This window comes from Cavia porcellus, unplaced genomic scaffold (genome assembly GCF_034190915.1).
Source record: "Cavia porcellus strain 051 isolate PalLab524CR breed Dunkin Hartley unplaced genomic scaffold, mCavPor4.1 scaffold_9, whole genome shotgun sequence".
NCBI lineage: Eukaryota > Metazoa > Chordata > Mammalia > Rodentia > Caviidae > Cavia > Cavia porcellus.
In genome coordinates this window covers 33,724,346-33,745,544 of record NW_026947492.1, presented here as the reverse complement: position 1 = coordinate 33,745,544, position 21,199 = coordinate 33,724,346, and the positions used below count along the sequence as shown (strand labels likewise).

The following is a 21,199-nucleotide window of genomic DNA, read 5'->3' as shown; positions in this document are numbered from 1 at the left end:
TCACACCAGAACCCCAGCACTGGATCATGAGTTCACAAACTAGAAGCCTACCCCCATGACTGCATGAGGCTTGGAGTGGGGGGATCCAGACACAAACCATAACGAATGGTTATCAGAGATAAACAGTACACTTTTGGTATGGCTATAAAGAAAATATTTGCACAATGTATAGGTTTAGCTCAGTGGTTTAAGTGCTTGCCTGACGTGAGGTAGTAAGTTTGATCCTGGTGCCAAAAAGAAAAAAAAAAGTGAAAACAGTAGGAAGGTGTCTCAAAAAATTAAAACATAGGTGCTCTGTGATCCAGCAATCTCTTGGGGTTAGTTACTGGAATTGTTTGTTTGATGCTCCTATGCTGCGACCATTAAGCTGGATTGTCAGTGTGAGTGGTTTAGAAACTGCTTAGGGGATGAGGAAAGCACATTCTGGGGTATCATGGGTAACGGTGTGTACTCTTACCTCATCTCCGGCCCTTTCCTCTCTGGTGCTCTTCCTCTGCTCTGCTTCCTGGCTGCTGTGAACTAAACAGCTTCCATCCACCATACTCTTCTGCCATTAGGTTTCTACTTTACAGCCATAAACTAAAACCTCTAAAACTTAGCTAAATGAAGCCTCTCCTCTAAATTATAGGTATTATTGTCCACTGATGTGAAGACTGATCAATACATGTCTCTATGATTTTTAATGCTGTTATCTTATGTTGACTTCTGTGTTACTTAGTGAAGCAGTCACCTCTTGCAGACCTTTTATAGGCTAGTTTGGAGGCAAAAGACTTTCCTACCTGAGATGCAAGGCTGGGTGGGATGCGGTGTTGCAGCCTAGTCTCTGTGTAGCTTTGTCAGCTGAGGTCAGTTTTGAAAGCACTGCAGGCACCCTGTCAGTGTGCAAGGGCTTTTTGATAGTTTTGGCTGCTAGGGTCCTCCTTTCTCACTGGGGGAGCCGTGGGTTAGGAGACCCTTGGCACTGGGCTCCACTTGCAGGCTCATTTTGTTGACAGTGGCAGTAATGATGGACTATGGATCCAAAGCCTGAAGCATAGGCCCAAGTGGACATGATCACAGCTCCAAAGCACGCTGAAATTTGTATTGGGAAACAGGACCTTGCAGAGGTGTCTGAACTCATGAAGGATCTGCTCTCAATTCATGGTCTAATACTGTTTTTTTGTTTGTTTTGTTTTTAAGAAATTTATTTGGTATCACATTTCAGTGTATAGTCTGCTGGTTCCGAAGCAGGAAGGCACATCAGAGAAGTGGGAGGCAGAGGCTGCTCACACAACCAAGGAAACAGGGCAAGTAAAGGGAGAAGCTGGGGAGGGGACAACCCTTCCGGTCATGCCTGTAGTGACCACCTCTTCTGCCCAGATCCCAGCTTCTAACTGCAGGTCAGCTTTGAGTCTCATCATCCAGCCACAGGTCCTGGCTGTGAACACGGGAGGCTGTGTCAACCAGGGGAGCTTATTGTTCTTCAGCATGCACCCTGGGTAATACTGTTCTTGTGGATTCTGCCATGTGACAACCCACAAGTCCCCTGCCAGCTGCTGGCCCCTTAGACATCCCTTTCTGCATAACCATGAGTCAATAATTCCCCGAGTGGTTTCAGTGAACCCTATGAAGTTAAGTACACATGGCAAATACTGACTTACTCAAGACCACAGAGGCAAGTACTTGAGGAAGATTTAAACCCAAGCAGTCTGACTTTAGTGTACCTATAGAAGGATACTTATTACATAGGGCATTTTCTTAATATAATATCACTTTAAAAATCTTGCACATTATATCTAGTTATAAAGAAAAGTTGAAAATGCATGCATTAATGTATTTGTAGCCAGTTTATCTATGAAGTGGTATAATCTATTTCAAAAATCTTCCACCACAGTAAGGCAGGGACACATGATAACCCTTGAACAGTGGTTCTTAAACTCTGGTGTAGATCATAACTACCCTGCTGGTTGGTTGAACTCCACCTAGACCTCAGAGCACAATAAAAAACTGAAGTAGAGAGGCTGAGACAGGAGGATTACAAATCTAAGCCTGGGCAACTCAGCAAGACCTGTCTCAAAACAAAGGGATGGGGCTGGAGGTCAGTGTGAGGGCCTGGGCTGACCTGTGTTACTGCTCCCTCCCCACTGCAGGCAACCAACTCATGTCAGCTTAGGTTTTTTTCTGTTATTTAACAAAGGAAAACCAAACACTTAAACGAAGAACAAATTTTATTTTAAAAATAGATCTCCGTAACAATGAAATACCAAAAGCTGGTTATTATAATAGAAAAACAAAAGATAAGAGGAACTTTTTTTCTGAAAATACGGAATTACCACTGTAATTACAACTCTCACTTGTTTTTATTTGGATTATTCCTTTTACGGATTATCCAAGAATGTTTAAAAATCAGATTGGCTTCTGCATGATATTTAGACATACATCTGGATTTTTATCTTCAAGTAAATACTTTCTGAAGAAACACAAAACTGGTTACTTGCTTTTACATAAGCATACTAAGACAAATTATGCTCAGGAAATATCTTCCAAAGTAATATATAGTTTTGCATTACCATTTCTGTAGATTAAAAAAAAAAACTGTATTCAAAGTACTAGTATTTGCAAACAACAAATTATACTACTTACATACAGAGAAAAGACATACACTATATTATTTCCAGCCCCTTCCCCATAGGAAACTTTGAAGGCAATAACAGTAATTTAAAAGTGGTTTTCTAACTGCAAAGTGCTAAAGAAGCAGTACCTAAGAAAAACTTCAGGCTGATACTGAAATACCAAGAATGCAAGAGACAAAGAAGGTAAAAGCCCTCATCACTATAAAGTTGTTTTAACTGTATTTCACAAAGAAATGAAAGCAGTGGTTACAAAACCAGTTAAGGCCAAGTTAGCACACAACTTACTCATCAGCCCACATTTCTTCTCCAGCAAAGCTAATCACATATGCTTCATGAAATTTCCTCCATATTGCATATGCTACATAAACTTGATCATATTCATATTCTAGACAAGGATGTCATCTATACTTATCACATCAGTCGTCCATAACGCACAGCAAATAGAAATGATCCTTTCATAACAAAATACTTGATATCTGGCATTCTCTGCAAACCAAAAGCTGATCACACAGTTATATTTTATTCTTATTAAGTGTCAGTACATGGTTTTTGTTTTTTGGTTTTTTTTTTTTGGTACCAGGGATCAAACTCATTACCTTGCATTTTGCCAGGCAAGCGCTTATGCTGTTGAGCTATATATCCCAGGCCAGTACATGTTCGATAAGAGACCTCAGGTCATTTTTAGATTTATGAAAATTGGTGTAATTTACTTTGGCCCTATAAGATAGAAATATCTTGGTATTTAATGACTGAAAGCCTCTTTTGTTAAAACTTGACCCTGAGTTTAAGTTCTAGAATATAAACTGTAAAACTAAAATCACTCCAAAATATACTCCCCAGTACTGGTGTTGGTATAATACTGTGCTTCTTCTCTTCATTAACATAGTGCATCTGGAAGTAGCTCCCCTTTAGCAATGGAATAAGATAGATGCCCAACATAAGGAAGCAGGAAATGTCCTGGCTAAAGAATTTACTCATATACATTTATCTAAAGTATAAAAATGTCATTTCCCTAGTTCTCTTAAGTTGACAGTGTATGAAATGCAGCATTTTCACCCTGCAGGTAGAACAGCTTGGGGGAGACTCCCGTAATCCCTGGTTTAATAAACAGCAAAATCTATAATTCTGACAAGACAGAATTCTAATATTGTTTTGGAAATCTCTTTTTAAAGTTAGGTGTTTTTATATTCCATTAAAAATTTCTAGATACTGAAAGCAGCTCTACCTTTCTTTAAATATAAAATTATCGTGAATAGGAAATAAACGCAATTTCTAGTGATATTCTCACAGTAGCAAATAACCTAATGTCTAGTTTTTCCTATAATGCCAGTCTTACATCTGAGCCCCTAAAACATTTTTAACATTGCAGTCCACCTAAATTATAAAGAAACAAAATTATATCAACTAACACTGAAACTTTAAAAGAAGTTATTAATAAAAATACAAGATGTTCTAATGCTCAATTGGGTCTCTAAAAATGACAAAGCACAGGTATTGCTTGAGGTTTTATTTTGAAGATTCTGTTTCTAGACCAAATACCATACATTAAAATATAAAATGTTGAAGCTTTATTAAATTATACTTCAGACTTCGTTTACTCTATTTTGTAATTTTTACTTGTGGCATTTGTAATTAGGTTAGATCCAGCTCCGAAAAGCACTGAAGTTCTTTGTATGAGCAACAAACACAATAAATCCTGAGTGCTAGAATGAGCTCCTTAATTGAGATGGCATCCTGCCTGCCCTTCAGCAATGTTTCAATTACTGGCCCTATGTGACCAATGCCACAGAAAACATAAGATAGGACTTCTTACTGTATTTGCTAAATGTGAATATAATCATTGTATAAATTATTTGTAAGCGCCAACTATTCATTTAAATGTTGAAGACATTTTTACATTTAGTAATGATGAGGAATCTTCACATTTTTATGTAATATATCATGCATCATATACCTGGCCCATTTATACCATTTTAAGAAAAGAATTTTGTTTTAAACTAATAAACCAAAATTATAGAGCTGCATCAATCTTCTTTCCTTGGTTCTTGGGCTTCCTTAAATGATGGCATCATGTTCATCACTGAAATATATCAAAAGTTAAAATTTATATTTGTATTAAAACAACAAATACATTAATATTTGCAAGGAAACTAACATTAGAACAATTTCAGGTTTCACAATAAAAAATAATTGGCGGGGCTGGAGATTTAGCTCAGCATAAGCGCCTCTGTGGCAAGCGCAAGGTTGTGAGTTTGATCTGCAGTACCAAAAAAAAAAAAAAAAAAAAGTCATTGCTGTAAGTTTGCTAAGTGTCTAGTATAACCAGTGGTTAAGGGTATCAAACTGACCTGACACATTCCAATCTCTCATCGTTTTAGATGCTCATACATCTTCCTGAGTGGGCAATCATAACCCTTTCAAAGCTATTACAACCTCTTTAGAAAAACGAAACCCTTCACATTCATATCTCCTTTAATCATCACAGTAGCAAGGCGTTTTTGTTCACTGTTGAACTCTGTAGAATGAGAAGCTAGGCCTGCAATGTGAACTGGACACAATCATACTATACCACCTCACTTACATAAACTTAGGAAAGCACCCTGCTAGTCACCAGCAGAACTATATTCAAACTATGTCTGGGACTGGGAAGCCAAGAAAACGAGTTCCTATTCTGTGGGTATAATGTTTCTAACACTGTAAATACACACACTTAAATTTTTGTTAAAGAAGGTTGATCTTATGTTAAGTGTTAATTTTTAAAATACATGCATATACACTTAAGTTTGTCTGTTTCAAGGCCCATCTTTAGCCATTCATTCCACTGTCTCTCCCCATGCAAATCCAAGAAACAACAGAAGCTGAAGTTTTAAGCAGTATTACCCACATAAATGAAAACTAGAAGTGCTCCTTAATACTGATGATCCCAGTTGCTTTAATGGGGCAATTAAGTACTCCTATTTTTTTTTTTATAGCTTTGGAAAACTACTGGGTTTAAAAAGAATGCAGGACTAAGATAATAAAGCCAATTAAATTTACAATGGTAGCTGGGTATGGTGGCACACACCTGTAATCCCAGGATTTGGGAGGCTGAGGCAGGAGGACCATTGTGAGTTCGAGACCAGCCTGGGCTAAAGTAAGCTCAAGACCAGCTTGAACTGCAGAGTGAGAGATTATATCTCAAAAACACAAAATAAAATAAATTCACAACAGACTGCTTTCTCATCTAACAGACTATAAGATGCATCCCAATTTTGGAAACTTTAGAATGTGAAAAAACTACAGAAGGCTGAAAGTAGACTTGAATAAACATTTTTTAATCACGTAAGTACTTTAATATGAAAATAAGATGTCAACTTAATAATAAACATCAACTTAATAAGAAACATCTAGAGTCCATTTTTATTTATAATATGTTCACTCAGGTTTACTTCAGTGAATTGAAAATTTCTGAAATTTCTCTTATATATTAATAACTTTTTAAGGTACTAACAAGCCTGATTTTCTTTTGTATGTACTGACTCACATCTAGAAAATGTGGGATATGCAATGGAGTAATGGAAAATGTGTTTACAATGGAGTGTTATTCAGCCATAAGAATAAAATTATATCCTTTGTAAGAAAATGGACGAACTGTAGATCAGTATGTTAAGTGAAATATGTTAGATGCAGACAATATCTATGTGTTCCCTAATACGTGGAAACTAGGGGGGAAAAGATGAAGGGGGACTCTGAAGGGAAAGGGATCAGGGAAAGGAGGGGTGGGGGGTGCACAGGATCAAAGTCTGTCTGACGCAGGTGTGGAAATGCCACAGTAAAACTCAATTACTCTGTAAAGTGAATATGTACTAATAATCTATATAACGGGGAAAAAACATGAAAAACTTACATGGTTCTATACCGAATGCCTCTTCTTGAGTAATACATTTTGCATCCAATATACAGAACAGATAGAATTCCCAGTGTCAAAACAATGCCACCAACAAAGCTGCCAGTGTCGAATCTCGATCCTCTGCTTTCTTTAGAATGAACAGTTGCTGTGACCAGAAGAAAACAACAATACTCGTGTTAGTGATTTTTTTTTTTTTAACACACTAAAACTTCTGAGGATTTCTGTGAAAGAATGTTGGCGTGAGGATGATGAAACTTTAGGCACAGAAATGTTTCTGATTTTCACAGAATGAAAAGATGATCTACATGTGGCAGTTACAATTTATCCAAAGCACAGAAACCAGGTCCACTTTTTTTTTCCTTTTGGTACCAGGGATCAAACCAGCACCCTGCCCTTGCCGTGCAGGCGCTTATGCCTAAGAGATAACTTTAATACATACTTGTTGGCGAAGTCAGCAAACTGGTGTGGGTTGTGGTCATCACGGAAGTTGACACCTGGGATACGTTTTGTGAAATACTTGTGGCTTTGGGCGTAGACTTTGAGGTGGCGGGAGTTGTACTGGCTGAGACTCCTGGTGTTGCCATTTTAGAAGTCGCTGTGGACTTCCTGGTGACACTTGTCATGTTGATTGAGACCAAGGAAACCGTAGTTGTTGATGGTTTCACAGTGCTGTTGCTAACATTGGATGTGCTTGTACCGTTGGAGGACACAGTCTCTGCAAGAATGTCAAGAAATATTAAAACTGGGGCTATGATTTAGGGGAAAAGATTCCACTGTACTGAGACTTTGAGGGAGTTTAACACAGCATTATGAAGGATAATTTAGCCCACTGAGGTTCTGTACTATACTGCAATAAAATATATCAAACCAGGGAGTTACTCAATAGAAACTAGACCAAATTTATATAAAGTTAGGAATTTTTGTGAAAATATAAAAAAATTAAATCTAGAAGACTGAATTCCTTCAGTGCAAGGGCAATATCTTAGTCGTCTGTGTCTGAACGTCTTACATATTAAGGTGTTTTCAACAAGTATCTGTTAATTGAATGAATAAACTAATGAGCCTAGAAAGACTCTTTAAAGTTCAAGCTTCTCTGCCACTTACTTCCAAGGACTCTGAAGTCAATTTGGAGCTGACTGAATCTAACCTTGACCCCTCCTCGGTAGGATGTAGGCATCATAAATTACTCTTTATAAAACTGCCCCCATCATGGACTAGAAAATGAAATGCTGTCCTAGAATTTACTGGTAATAATTCCCCATGGTGGGAAGAGCTTTTTGAAAGCTCTAAAAATCCAAAGGCCAGATTTATAAGAATCATTAGTGAGGATTTAAAATATACACTCAAACAGCAGCTCCTACATTAAATGGAACTTTTTGCTGTGATAAAGTACACAATAAAAGGAATAGGTATTTATCATGTCAACACTCCTTAAATTAACAATTACAATAATTATTTTCTCATTTGAGTAAAAGTTTCTGTTTTTGTGGGGGAGGATATATGTCATGTGGCCAAAAGTGAATCTTTTTTACTAGTCTTTTATTTTAAAGAGAATAAAACCAAACCAAATCAAAACAGAATAAAGCCAATCAAAACAAAACAGCAAAAGTGATACAGAACTTCAAAGCAGGATAATAGGAACTCAGCAATGGCTGCCACACATAATGCCTCGTATTGTCTTCAAAATTGCTGCCCATACCATCTGACATGATACAATCAAACAATAAAATAAAACCAATCAAAACTGAATGAAATTCAGTTTTACTGAATTTACAAAATTTACTGAATGAAATCAGTAAAACGGAAGAAAACAAAACAGTGAGAACAATATTGGATTTAAAAAACAACACAAGGAAATCTCCCATATTGCTATAATGCATATTGTTACCTTCTTAATAGACAAGACTACTGGCCTTAGGCCTGCAAAGTCAGTCAAAATACAAGGATTAAGTTGTTTGTGTACCTCAGTTGCTATCAACTTAGCCTGTCCTGCAAATCAATCGGTTAAATCTTTCTACATTAACAATATAGTGTCTTTTCGAAAGTCCACTATTCATAGTTAATTTTCTTTCAGGTTTTTGGTTCCCTGTCTTTCAAAATAGTAAAGGTTAAAAAAAAAAAAAAAAGTAACCACTCCACCTGCTGCTTCCTCTTCCCCATCACTGCTGCTGCCAAGCACCAAAAGTGATTGCACCAAATATAGTCCTGTGTTCCACAACTATTTTGAGTTTCTTTTGTTCTCCTCTTCCTCCCTTTTCCATGACCTCCCCTCTACTGCTTGTATTGGGGATTGAATCCAGAGCCTTGCCCATTCTAGGCAAGCTCTCTAACCCTAATCCTTTTAAAAATGTTAAGACGGCTCTAAGTTGCCCAGGCTGGCCTGGAACTCAGGATTCTCCTGCCTCAGCCTCCTAGTAGCTGGAATTACAGGTGTGTACCTTGGCTGTTATTTTTGAAAGGCCTAACGGTATTCCAGGTTGTAACAGGGTTGTTTCTCTGCCTATCAGTTTTTACTATACTCAAATTCCAACACTATTCCCTTTTAGGTCTCTATTGTGGTCTCTTCCACTGAGTTTAAAAGGGCCAAAGGAATTAGTACCTTGATACTATATTACACAGACTATATCCAAGTAGCTACCATACTTAATCTTTTATTCAAATTCTGAGTGTTGCCGGGCGTGGTGGCTCATGCCTGTAATCCCAGCACTTGGGAGGCTGAGGCAGGAGGATTGTTGCAAGTTGAGACCAGCCTGGGCTACAAAGTGAGTCCAAGGCCAGCTTGAACTGCATAGTGAGACCCTGTCTCAAAAAGGCAAAAAAAAAAAAAAAAAAAAAAAAAAAGTCAAATTCTGAGTGTTTTAGAAGGATTTAAAATATTTTAGCATTGAAATAATCACATTTAAACTGCTGATTTTTTTGTTGTCGGTACGGGGACTGAACTCATGACTGACACTTGCCAAGCAGGCACTTGTGCTGCTGAGTATAATCCCCAGCCCTACTGAATGAATTCTGCTGTGGTAAAATTGAATACTGTAACAAGGAAACATTTAGCTCCTACCTTTAAACAGAATGATCCTTGTAGAATAAAACACAATGTTCCTTTTGGGTTCAATGCACACACACAGGGTATCTACCCGCTCTGCCTCAGATGCTGGTTAGAGATTGTATATATAGCCACATGGGCAAAAATGGGAAGCTGTGACAGATTATTCCTTCACTAAGAAAATCCAGATGAGCTAAGAAATAACTAAATGGCTTAGAATTTCTAAAACTGATAAAACATGCCAAACAAGTTTGATTAAACTTTTTCTTAGCATGTTTAAATGTATAAACTGTAAACCAAGGATGATCTCTTCAAAGTTAGCACTACTGGTGACCCAACTCCCTTGCTCTGCAATATAATTAAGCAGTTATTTGTTTTCCCCTACATATGATAACCACCTCAAGTCTGGTCTTCACCCCTCTCTTAGCTGTGTAGTGACTGGTACCTCAGGAAGCAGCAAATTTAACTGCACAGAGTTATCAGCAACACAGACCATGACCATGTGTGTGAGCCCTATTTGACTCTGCTTGTCTTAGCCACTCATCTCCTGTAGCGTCCGATAAGCTGACGATGAAGATCCAACAGCGTGTGCTACTGGAAGGTCAGTTTTTGCTCCACCTCTGCCTATGGAGACAACAGAGAATGCTGCTGCTCCCCTCACATCACCCTAGACAGACTTCAAAGGAACCACGTAAAGAGCTGGCCAAGTACTTCCTGCAGTTAAATGGTCCCAGACTAGGACATGACTCATGCGCATAGGTGAGATGTGTGGCTGGGCCACAGTGCACTCATGAAAGAGTCTGACTCTATACTCCACTGACAGCAAAGGTTTTTTGCTTCCCATGAGTTAGTCAGACCTTACTAAAAATAACGGGTATAAGAATGCCTCAGACAGCTTCCCAAAGCATTCAATGCATGACAAAGAGAACCAGCAGAGGGCACAACGCACAGAGCATGGGAATCCACAGCAGGGCCAACTGCTGGCGAGGCCCCACTGCATCTCAGAGTTGTACGCAGAGTTGCAGGATGGGGCAGGAGGTCTCCGCAAGAATCTGCCAGACAACCACACAATTGTGGGCTGTCAACTTACTGGCTTTCTCCTCTTAAGGCCCTCCCTTACAAGGTCCAGCCCAGCAGAAGCTGAACCTGAGACGACCAACAAGGAGGCCAACAGTGTCAGCTTCCCCGCTGCAGGCCACAAGCCTGAAACAGCTTGGGCTGACACGGGGAATTCCACCTTCACATCAGTGTAGGATGTCATTATCATGATGGTATTCTGGACAGCAACGGTACCCTACCACACAGAGCTTACCCGATAAACTGGACATACTATGTACATTCCAGCCAGTGCAGGTGCGACGGTGGCCCCACTAAAGAAAGGGTGCATGTGACACAGTCGTCCATGCATGGTGTAAGGTTAAATAAACTGCAACTCCCAAATTCTTATGCTGAACTGCTAATCCCAAGTGACCCTGAGAGACAGAGTCTTTTCAAAGATCATCAGGTTAAAATAAGTCACTAGTAGCTTATAATTCTTTATGGCTGCCTTAAAAGAAGGGGAAATTTGGAGAAACACAGCTAGGGAACACACTGTGTGAATCCAAAGACACAGATCATGGGAAGCTTTTATAAGCTGAGAAACCTCCAAGATACCAGCAAGTTACAAGAAGCTTGATGGGAACACAGAACAGACTCTCACGTGGCCCACAGAAGGAAGCAATCCTGCTGACCACCTGATTTCTCACTCTAGGGCACAGAACTATGGGATAATATATTTCTATTTAAGCCACCAGTCTGTGGTAGCTTTTTACAGCTGCCCCAGCAAATGGGTACATTCACCTTCAGAGCTGTTTTCATTTACAACAAAGTGTGCTACATCACTGGCTGGACCTACTGTGTGGAGCCTACTCCTTTAACAGAGCCCTGAAGCCAATCACTGTGAGATTAAGTCTGCAGGAACTTGAGAAACCAATCTCAAGCCCTTTAAGCAGGGCACGGTGGTGGCACACCTGTAACCCTAGTACATGGGAGGCTGAGGCAGGAGGGATGCCACGAGGTAAAGGCCAGCCTGGGCTACATAACAAGACACTGTCTTAAAAAAAAAAAAAAAAAAAAAGAATAATAACAATCAAGAACTGTTAAATACAACATAAGATCCTCTATAGATTTCAGTCAGCAGTATTAAGGATTTCTTGATTTTAAATTTTGGTTTCAACTGACATAATTACAGGAAAAAAGAGAAGGGTGGCAACAGCGGCATCCATGCACCTTTTTTCCTAGCAGCTGCATACCACACAAAAAGAGAAAGAACAGGCATATGGGTCTGATGTTTGGTACTGCCATAAAAATACTCAATTCAGTCCTGCGTGGTAGTGGTACACCTGTAATCCCAGCATTCTGGAGGCTGAGGCAGGAGGAACACTGAAAATTCAAGGCCAGTCTAGGTTACAAATTGAGTTCAAGGCCAACCTGAACTGCATGGTGAAACCCTGTCTCAAAACGACCAAACCAAACCAAAGAAAAAAAATCGGTCTAATCAGTTTTCTCGTATGTTTTGTAGTACACACACCCCAACCCCAGCTGTAGTATGATTAAATTAGAGTTTCCATTTACTGACCTCTTCTTCTGACCAGGCCTGATAATGTTTTTTGAGCACAGTGGTTAGGAGCTCAAACCCTACATCAGCTGATACCCACTTATCTGCTAGGCTATCTTAAATTACTTAACCGCGATGAGACTCACTATCCTACATCTACACAACACTGATATCACAGGGGACTGGGAGAATTAAGTGAGATAATGCATGTCAAGCACTTATCACAGCACCAGTAAGGACAGAAATGCTCAGTGATTTTTTTTAATCGTCAATTTCATTAAATGAACTTCTCTACAGAGGTGTACTTTGAATGTTCCCTATGGGAAGCCAAGTGCAGGTACGGTCACAGATCCATTTCCCAGGGTTACAGTTACAATTTGAATGGCATCCTTACAGAGAACAGAACCACTCCAGCTTATGGATGCAAACAGCCAAAAAAAGATGTGATGGCCCAGGCCTCTTTGGCTAACTGCTAGCCACTCTTTTATTGTAAAAAGGCCAAAGACACTCTGAAGCAGTCTACTTCTTTCCTAGAACTAAGTAAAAGTACTCATCAAAGTCTGGATTTATTGCAACTACCTGAGTATATCGCTGTGCTACACTGAAGTAACTGCCTATGCCTATTAACCGGAGTCCAAATTAAGTGCACTGTATGTCAGGGACATCAAATCCACATGCGAACCAGTGTTGAAACTATACACCAACATTCATTCACTCAGGCTTTCCTGAGCAAGGTCTCACTATGTACCGCAGGCTGCCTTGAATTCACAGTGATCCTCCTGCCTCGGACTTCAGAGTGCTGGGATTGGAGGCCTGTACCACTGGGCCCAGCAACACCCAGTTAAAAAAAAAAGAAAACAAAAACTCAGTTATTTTTAAATGGGTCAGAGGTAGCTTTTCACTTCCAATTATAATTGTCAAAAATACTGGGCTATTTCAGACATGGATCAAAGTTTCTGGTCACAGTTGTTATTTTTAGGAGTCCATAATTCTAAGCATAGTCTGTAGCCTGACAGAATTGAAGAATAAATATTCTTGTGTGAGGTTCTTTTTTATTTAAAAACATAACCCTGAAAATCTCCTATAGAGCAGAATAACATTCTTACAACTTTACCCTATCAACTAAAGTATCAGTGTAATCCCAGAAATATTCATTAGTTAGGAAGCAAAGAGGTCACATTTCAATGCAGTCCACAGACTCATTTAAGAATTCTGGGGCTGGGGGTTGGTTGACTGATTGATTATTGACCAATTTCTGGTACCAGGGATCGAACTCACAACCTTGTGGTTTCCAGGCAGGCACTTATGCTGCTGAGCAATAGGGCCAGGGATTTAGATCAGGAAGCTTGCCTGGTATGTGCAAGGTCATGAGGTTGATTGCAGGTACCTCCCCCCAAAACATTTTTTTCTGAATTTAAATTACTTAAGGGTCAGAAATGCACTGAATTGAAAAATTTGGAATTAGAAAAAAATCTAGATTAAAAATTAAGAGAAAACTGTAGAATTTCATGATCATGAAAAGTTTATTTTCTGAAACTCAAATAGGCTAAATATTCTTAAATTTTATAAGTTAAAAAGCTAAAATTTTGATCAGAAAACAATTATATAAATTTCTATCCAAAGAAAACAATTAGGATGTCTTAGGTAGTATTTTCATTTCTACAATTTTATACTCTTTCTCAGCTTAAAATACACACAGGATGCTTGTTTATCTGGCAAGGACTGAAAGAGACATTCTTTGTCAAAGCTATTATTTGCCTTACAGAGCTAACAACTGAAACTGCACTGCAGCTCTGCTGAAGAAACTGAACGGTGATCTTTTTTCTTCTCAGAGTTGTATGAAAGCCGAGCAGAGCGGTTTTGTTTTGGGTAAAGCACATTCTATTCCAAGACCACAAACCCCACCCACAGTTAGTAACCTCAAGGAAGAGGCAGGATTCAACAGTCATGAAGGTATTAAATAAGAATGTTAGTGTTTTCTTTCTGTGGTATTTTTCCTCTGTTTGGGTTCCAAACTATCCAAGCCTGTCCTGCATTCCTGCTCCCCAGAGGATGAAACAGAATTTACCCTGCTACTCCTCTCCAGTACACGAGGGTTAGGCGGGCAGCTCAGTTCTTTCCCTATGTAAACATTTGTTTAGTATACGCATGCCAAAACTCTGCTGGCAGGCTCTGGTGACACACAAGATCCTTGCAAGGTTGCCAGCAGAAGACAGGCAGTAGGGTCCCAGTACGCCAGGCCAGCGTGCCACCTCCTTCCTAGGCATCTCCATCGCCCTTTGTATTAAATTTCACTATTTTTCTAAGGTCTGATATATATATATATATATATATATATATATATATAGTTATTAGTTCTTTAAAAATTAACATATGATGGTATAACATGAACTATATTTGGTCTTTATCCCTAGTCAATGTCACAGGGCTCCAAAAACCTTTGGAATTTCCTGAATGCTAAGAGTGAGCCCAATTAATCACAGGCCCAATCTGATCACCCCTGAGTTTATGCTAATGAAGTAACTAATTTAGGGCCTCAGGATAAGGATCCTCACCAAAAACTTCTCTCACCCAAGTGATCAAACTACAGAACACTGGGCCCTGCCTATACCCTTCTGGGAACAAGACAGTGGAACAGAGGTTCTAGAGATTAAACACAGGGCCTCTCACACACAAGCCAAGTGTTCTAGCACTGAGCTGCCTCTCCAGCCCAGAAAATGAACTTCTTATCAGAGGAAACTTAAGAACTTTTAAAGGTGGCATCTTAACTGTCAAAAGTCTATACATTTCGAAGATTCCTGTAAGATACATGCTCAGCCACAGCAAGAGAACCAACCCAGGAACACTGCACTTTGTCCAAATTCTGTCAGAAAAGCCACCTCCAAATGATTCTTCTAGACAGGTATGTCTGAGAACTCATGCTCATGCCCAAGTCTATGGCCTTTTTAGCGCTCAGGCTCACTTCTAAAAATTAAAGTACACACTGTACTTAAAAAGATGACTTACTCATTATTTTCAGTCCTTAATTCTTCCATTCCATTCATTCACTAAGTATTCAGCCTCCTAACACTGAGACATATCCCCAACCTCAAGAACCTGTCCTACAGGAAGGGAAAGACCAGAGACAGACTGGACGGATACTTCATGATAGCCCCCAAAGGACAAACACATGCTGTCCTAGCTAAAGGTCAATTCAATTAAATTCAGCAACCAATTCCACAAATTTAGCACTTATATAATTATGTAGCATTTATAAGTTTATTGGCTTAAGAGACAATGCTAATTACAAGAAAAATGAAGGCAAAACAATCCATAAAAGTTTTAATCTAGTATGGAATATTAGATGTACATTCCCTGTTATACAAATATAGGTATTTTATATAAGGCAGAGCAGATATAAACCCCACAGAAACAAATTACCAAAGCTCGAAAGGAGAAAGACGGGGAAGTGACACTGAAGCAGGTGGGGTGGGGGACGAGGCAAAGATAAGAGGAAGTTATTTTTAGTGAGGGAAACCACCAGAAGGAGATGCGCAGAGGTTCGGGTTCTGAGGACGTCAGCAGGCCAGGGCAGCTGAGTGTGGTGTGTGCATGAGCATATTTTACCCGGAAGCTCACTGTGATGGAATACAGAGGCAGGTCCCCCAAGGGCCCCAGTTCTCACAGGTTTATTATGACAAGGTCTACTATGACCCTCTGGGTGACCCCCCAGTACCCCAAAGGCACTCAAGCATTCTCACCATAGAGGAATCAGTAGGGAGCACTTTGAATTCTGTATTTAAAGATCACAGCAGATCAGTGTCTATAAACTACAGCATGTAGGCTAAATTGTTTGTTTTCGTAAATAGTCCTAGAGGAACACAGGACTTTTCTTGTGTTTTCTATAGCTGCTCTAGTACCACAATGACAAAACCGAGTATAACTGCAGAAGAAACTACATAGCTCCAAAGTACAAAGATGTACTATTTTGCTTTGAATGAAGACATACGTATAGTCAGGTCATTGGTCTGTTAAACGCTAACAGTTTACGCAAAGGTTCCTATGAGACTCAAATGCATAACAATTATACACTACCTGAAGCTTCTCCAACAACACTAATGCCTAAAATAACTTAAATCTGGAAAACACTCATCTTGGCCATAGGCTTCTTTCGTGGAAAAGTACAGTATCTACAGCACGCTCATCCCCCTGGTATTTTCTCTGAAAGCAGCTTGTCACTAGATGCAGTTCTGGTCCTCACCTGGGAAGACTCGCTGTGTGACAGGGTCCTCAACCCCGCTCAGCAGTCACTCAGGGCGCTTGTGGAAGTGACACCGGGCCTGCTCCCCCACACTCATTTTTAAATGAGTCTGATGTGGCACTTAGGTGACTGTAGTGTACCTCAGGGTTAAGAAGGCTGCTGCATAATACTATGCTTATCATAACTAATTTATCAATCGGGAAACCTCTGCCAGGTGTGATTAATGTTAAAGCCACTTAAGTCATGCACTACGTAATAACATTTTGATCAGCAACATGACATGAGAGTGATCCTGTAAGATTATAATAAAGCTGAAAAATTCATATGGCCCAGTGCTAAGGTAGCTGGGATAATGTAGTGCAATGTACTGTTCACGTCGCTGTGCTTGTGGTGATGCTGGTGTAAACAAGCCTACCACACACATGAAGGTCACGCACATCCAGCTATGTACACACAGTACACAGTACTTGATGACAATGGCATGATGTTATTGGTGTACATATTTACTGTAATTTCTTCGGTTATTGTTTGTGTACTTTAATAGAACTCTGTCAGCAGCAGCCTCATCTTCTGTTTACCATACTGCCTAACAGGCCATCTGGGGTGGCTGAACTCCACTGGGCAGGTTTATAGACACATAAAACGTTACCGGTCTGTTAGCTTTCTGTTACTAAAATAAAGCCACTGGTATTAACTAATTTATAAAGAAAAAAGGCTTGTTTTGCCTTGGTTTTGGAGGTAGCAATCATGGCAGGAGTACACAGTGGGACAAAAGTGCTTACCTCATGGCTGCACACGGAGGGGGCCACAGTCCCCTTGAGAGCAGACCCCCAGTGCCCTAAGGACCTCCAACAAGGCCCCACCTCATGAAGGGCCCACCACTTCCCCACAGCACCACCCTTTGGGACCAGGACAAGAGATCTAGGGGGACATTCAAAATCCAAACAAGTATTCTGACCTGCCCTCAAAGGCTCATCACAATTCAACATGTATCCAGTCCATCCCCAAGAAGTCCCACCTTCTTCACTTCTAGCATTGCTCAAAAGCCCACATCCAGTCTCCTCTAACATTCAAAGTAAAGTGAACTGTGAGCCGCTGGAGAAATCCAAAATATTTACGTACTTCCAAGATACAGGGGTAGGACGGGGGTAAGTTAAATAACAGGATAAGGGCAGGAACAGGAGAATACAGAGGAGGGATGAACCCAAAGTACAACTGAAACCTAGCAAATGACCATCCCGTGCTGGCAGCCTGGCTCACTACAGCCCACGGGCCACACTGCGCACATTTCACATGGTGCCTGCAGCTTCCCGTAGAAGGCGCTGGGCACTGCTGGTACCTCTGCCTCCCTGGAGTCTCCATTACACCTTCGACTTCACAGCTACGTGCATCTCTGTTCAAGGCTGCTTGCGGCACTAGATCCTCTGCATTGCGTCTGATCTCTTAGGCTTTCCTTTGAAATCTTAAGTCAAAGCCTCCAGGACCCCACAGCTCTTGCATTCCACATGCCTGTAAAAACAGCATTCCAGGAGCACCACCAACACCTGCTGCCACCAGGAAGAGCACCTGGCTCGTTTGAGCAGCAGCTGCCATGGCCTCTGAATGCCCTGTCAGCTGAATCTGGGAAGCAATTCTCGAGGTCACCACCCTTCTCCAGGAAGCATTCTGCCGTGAAAGTCTGAAACAACTGCATCTGAGATGCCCTTGAGGCATCTTTCCTGTTGTCAGGATGCACTTGAATTTTTATCGTTGACAGCAACTGCTGTAAATGTGCTTCTTTTCTGGCCAAGCTGTAGTATTCCAAATCTATTTACTGTTTATCTTTGTTCCTGCTTCTCACTGTAAACTTAACTATAAGCAGCTAGTAATACCCAGGCTGCAGCCTGCATGCTGTACAGATGTGAAATCCTCTCCATCAGATAAACTTTAAATCTGGCCCCCCACAAAGTATCAGGGCCTGAACAAAATGCTCCTAAATGCCACAGTCCTATGAGAATAGCTTCTAGCTGATTTCCAACACAGGGGCTGGCGATTTAGCTCAATGGCGTAAGCTCCTGTGTGGCAGTGTGAGGTCGTGAGTTTGATCCCAGTACCAAAAACAAACAAACAAACGTACAAGCAAAAAAAGTGTTTCTGATTTCCAAAGAAATAAAAGATAGGTAGAAAGGAGGCAAAAAAAAACTGTAACTAAAAGTATACTTTGGGCCAGCTGCTGCAGGAGTGGAGCCGGCCATACCCAAGCCTCTCTCTCTGCAGGTTAGCACCATTCCCAGACTCCGAAGGGTGGGGAGAGATTCAGGCCTCACCAGGAGGCGGTCCCAGCCAGGAAACCGTATCATTTTTATTGCTTTGTGGGTTGGGTTTTATTCTCTTTTGTTTTGTTTGATTGTGTTATATGTGATGGCAGGAGCAACTATTTGAAAGATAACAAAATATATTATGGTAGCCACTTTGGATTTACTATTAGCTTATGCTGAAGTTCTTTATTGCATTCATTGTTTTGTTTTTACCATTTCTGATCTGTTCAATTTTTACTATGTCTGAAGGTATCTGTAGCTATTTTGAAGATAACAAAAGGCATTACGGTAACTAGTATTGGTTTTGTAAGGTTTTGAAGTTCTGTTCACTTATACTGGTTTATTTCTGATTTGTTTTATTATTTTCCTTGGTTTTATCCTTTTTAAAACTTAACTAAACTAAACTAAAATAAAACGTTATAGTTTGTAAAATGACCACAACTTCCAGGACTTATAAGTCACACAAGACAGCCCTGTGTTTACATTCCTTGGCTAGATTTACACTCCTTCCATACCAGAACCATTCTTTCAAGACCATAAATTAGCCCAATTGAGAGAGTAAATAAAGGCTGAGTGAGTCCAGAGAATGTTTAAATCATCTATTTGAAAAAAGCAAACAAACAAAAAAAGCAAACAAAGAAACCTGCCTGCAAATGGACTAGGGTTTGTTGGGGGGCACATTCATATCTTTTCCCCCCCTTGAGACAAGTGTAAGTGTTACCAACCTGTAATGTGTCTCATTTCTCTCACCATCCACCCTCTCCTAGAGTGCGTCCTATAATCTGTGTTTATCTAATAAACCCTACTCATGCTTCTTTCTATCCTTGAAAATTCTTTTTCTGTGACCGTAGTCTGTGAATCTGTGGGAGTGGGTTAGGTTTGGGAACTTGGATACAGCCCGGAGACCGTCACGTCAGCATCACCTTTACTGTATGTATTCTATCAGCTGGTGGTCAGAGCCACACCAGAATTACCTGTTAAACTCCATTCACCAAAGTGTAGGCTTCTTTTATCCTGCTCCTCCTGTAAACCAACTCAAGGCTGTTCTAGTCAAATACATAGTAACAGCAAAGACCACCAATTTTCTTTTCTTTCTTTTTTGAAGCAGGGTTTCACTATATGGTTCAGGCTGGCCTTAAACTTACTTTTTAACTCAGGTGGGCCTCAAACTTGCAGCAATCCTCCTGCCTCAGCCTCCCAAGTGCTGCACCAATTTTCTATGTTAGCTTCACATTATTATAACAAAACACATGAGACAGCTTACAAACAGAAAAGGTTTAGTTTGCTTGGTTCTAGAGCTTTCAGCCCGTGATCAAGTACCCTGCTGTTGAGAACCTGTGATGAGGCACATCATGACCCAAGTTCACAGTACAGGAAAACCTCTCACCTCACAGCCAGGAAGCAAGGAGGTAGGGTGTTGTGGTCTCATGTTTCCTTTAAGGTCCACTGCCCCCAATGACCTAAGCATCTTTGACAAGGCATCACCTCTCAAAGGTCCCACCACCTCCCCACACTGCCATGTGGGACCAAACTTTTAACACACAGGCCCTTGGGGACGTCAAGACCCACACTATAACAAGCGTCAGAGGGTGAGTAAGGGTGAGTAATACCCGCCAACTCTTAGAGCAAAATATTCATCTCAAAGACCCAGGCCTTAGGAAATGAACATACATTTCAGATGGAATCTATGAGAAACCTAAAGGATTTATGATTTAGACACTGTAAAGGGCTGATCCAAAAATTACTACCTCTCTAAAAATGGTAAAAGTTTACTGTTTGAAAGGATGGGAGTCTCCAGTGCAGTAGCTGTGGACGTGGGAAATCTTCCCTGGGAGACCTCATGGGCTGAAGTTTCATACAGACACGTTTAGAATGAAGTAGAGTGTTCAGATCCTGGGCTCTGTCTAAAAATAACTTGGAGTCCAAAGTGTGTTAGTTTCTATTGCTGTTACTACAATCTTAGTACCTTAAAACACATTCATTAGCTCACAGTTGTGAAGGTCAGAAGTACGGATGGACCCAGTGGGTCTTTGCTTAGGATCTCACAAAAGGCTTAGAATGAAGGTGCTAGCTGGGCTGGCGCTTGTCTGGAGGCACGGGAACAGAACAGAACAGCTCCTGAGGCTTGTTCAGGTCACTGGCAGTCACTGAGTCCTGAGGCTCCACTTCTGCTCACTGTCAGGTGGGGCTGCTCTGTGCTCCTGCTTCTTAAGGCTGCCAGCATCCATGCGGCCCCCTCCATGTCCAAAGCCAGCAACTGTCATTCACTGCTCAAATCTCGACTTCCCTGTTTGCTAGGATTCAGAGAAAACTCCTGCTCTCACAGAGGCTATGTTAGGCCAGTTGGGATAATCTCTTCACCTACTGTAAGGTCAACTGGTTAGTGACCTTAGTAACATCTGGAAAACACTTTTGCCCTGTAAGATAAGTATAGAGTAGAGACAATACAAGGTAGAAAGTCACTGGTGCTCATTTTAAGATTCTGCCCACAATTTGGGGAAAACTGACAGTTTTCTCAGTTT

At 40.5% G+C, this 21,199-nt stretch overlaps 1 protein-coding gene across 1 annotated transcript in view; it reads right to left on the bottom strand.

Moving 5' to 3' along the window:
• Nucleotides 1-2,189: 2,189 nt before the first annotated feature.
• Tmem123 (transmembrane protein 123) overlaps nucleotides 2,190-21,199 on the bottom strand; it is a 56,573-nt gene continuing 37,563 nt past the window's right edge. The window contains exons 4-6 of the mRNA XM_063255601.1: nucleotides 6,941-7,216; nucleotides 6,499-6,646; nucleotides 2,190-4,692 (exon numbers count right to left, since the gene is read on the bottom strand). Of these exons, the coding sequence (XP_063111671.1) occupies nucleotides 4,668-4,692; nucleotides 6,499-6,646; nucleotides 6,941-7,216 (449 nt within the window). The 3' untranslated portion in view covers nucleotides 2,190-4,667. The remainder of the gene's footprint in view (nucleotides 4,693-6,498; nucleotides 6,647-6,940; nucleotides 7,217-21,199) is intronic.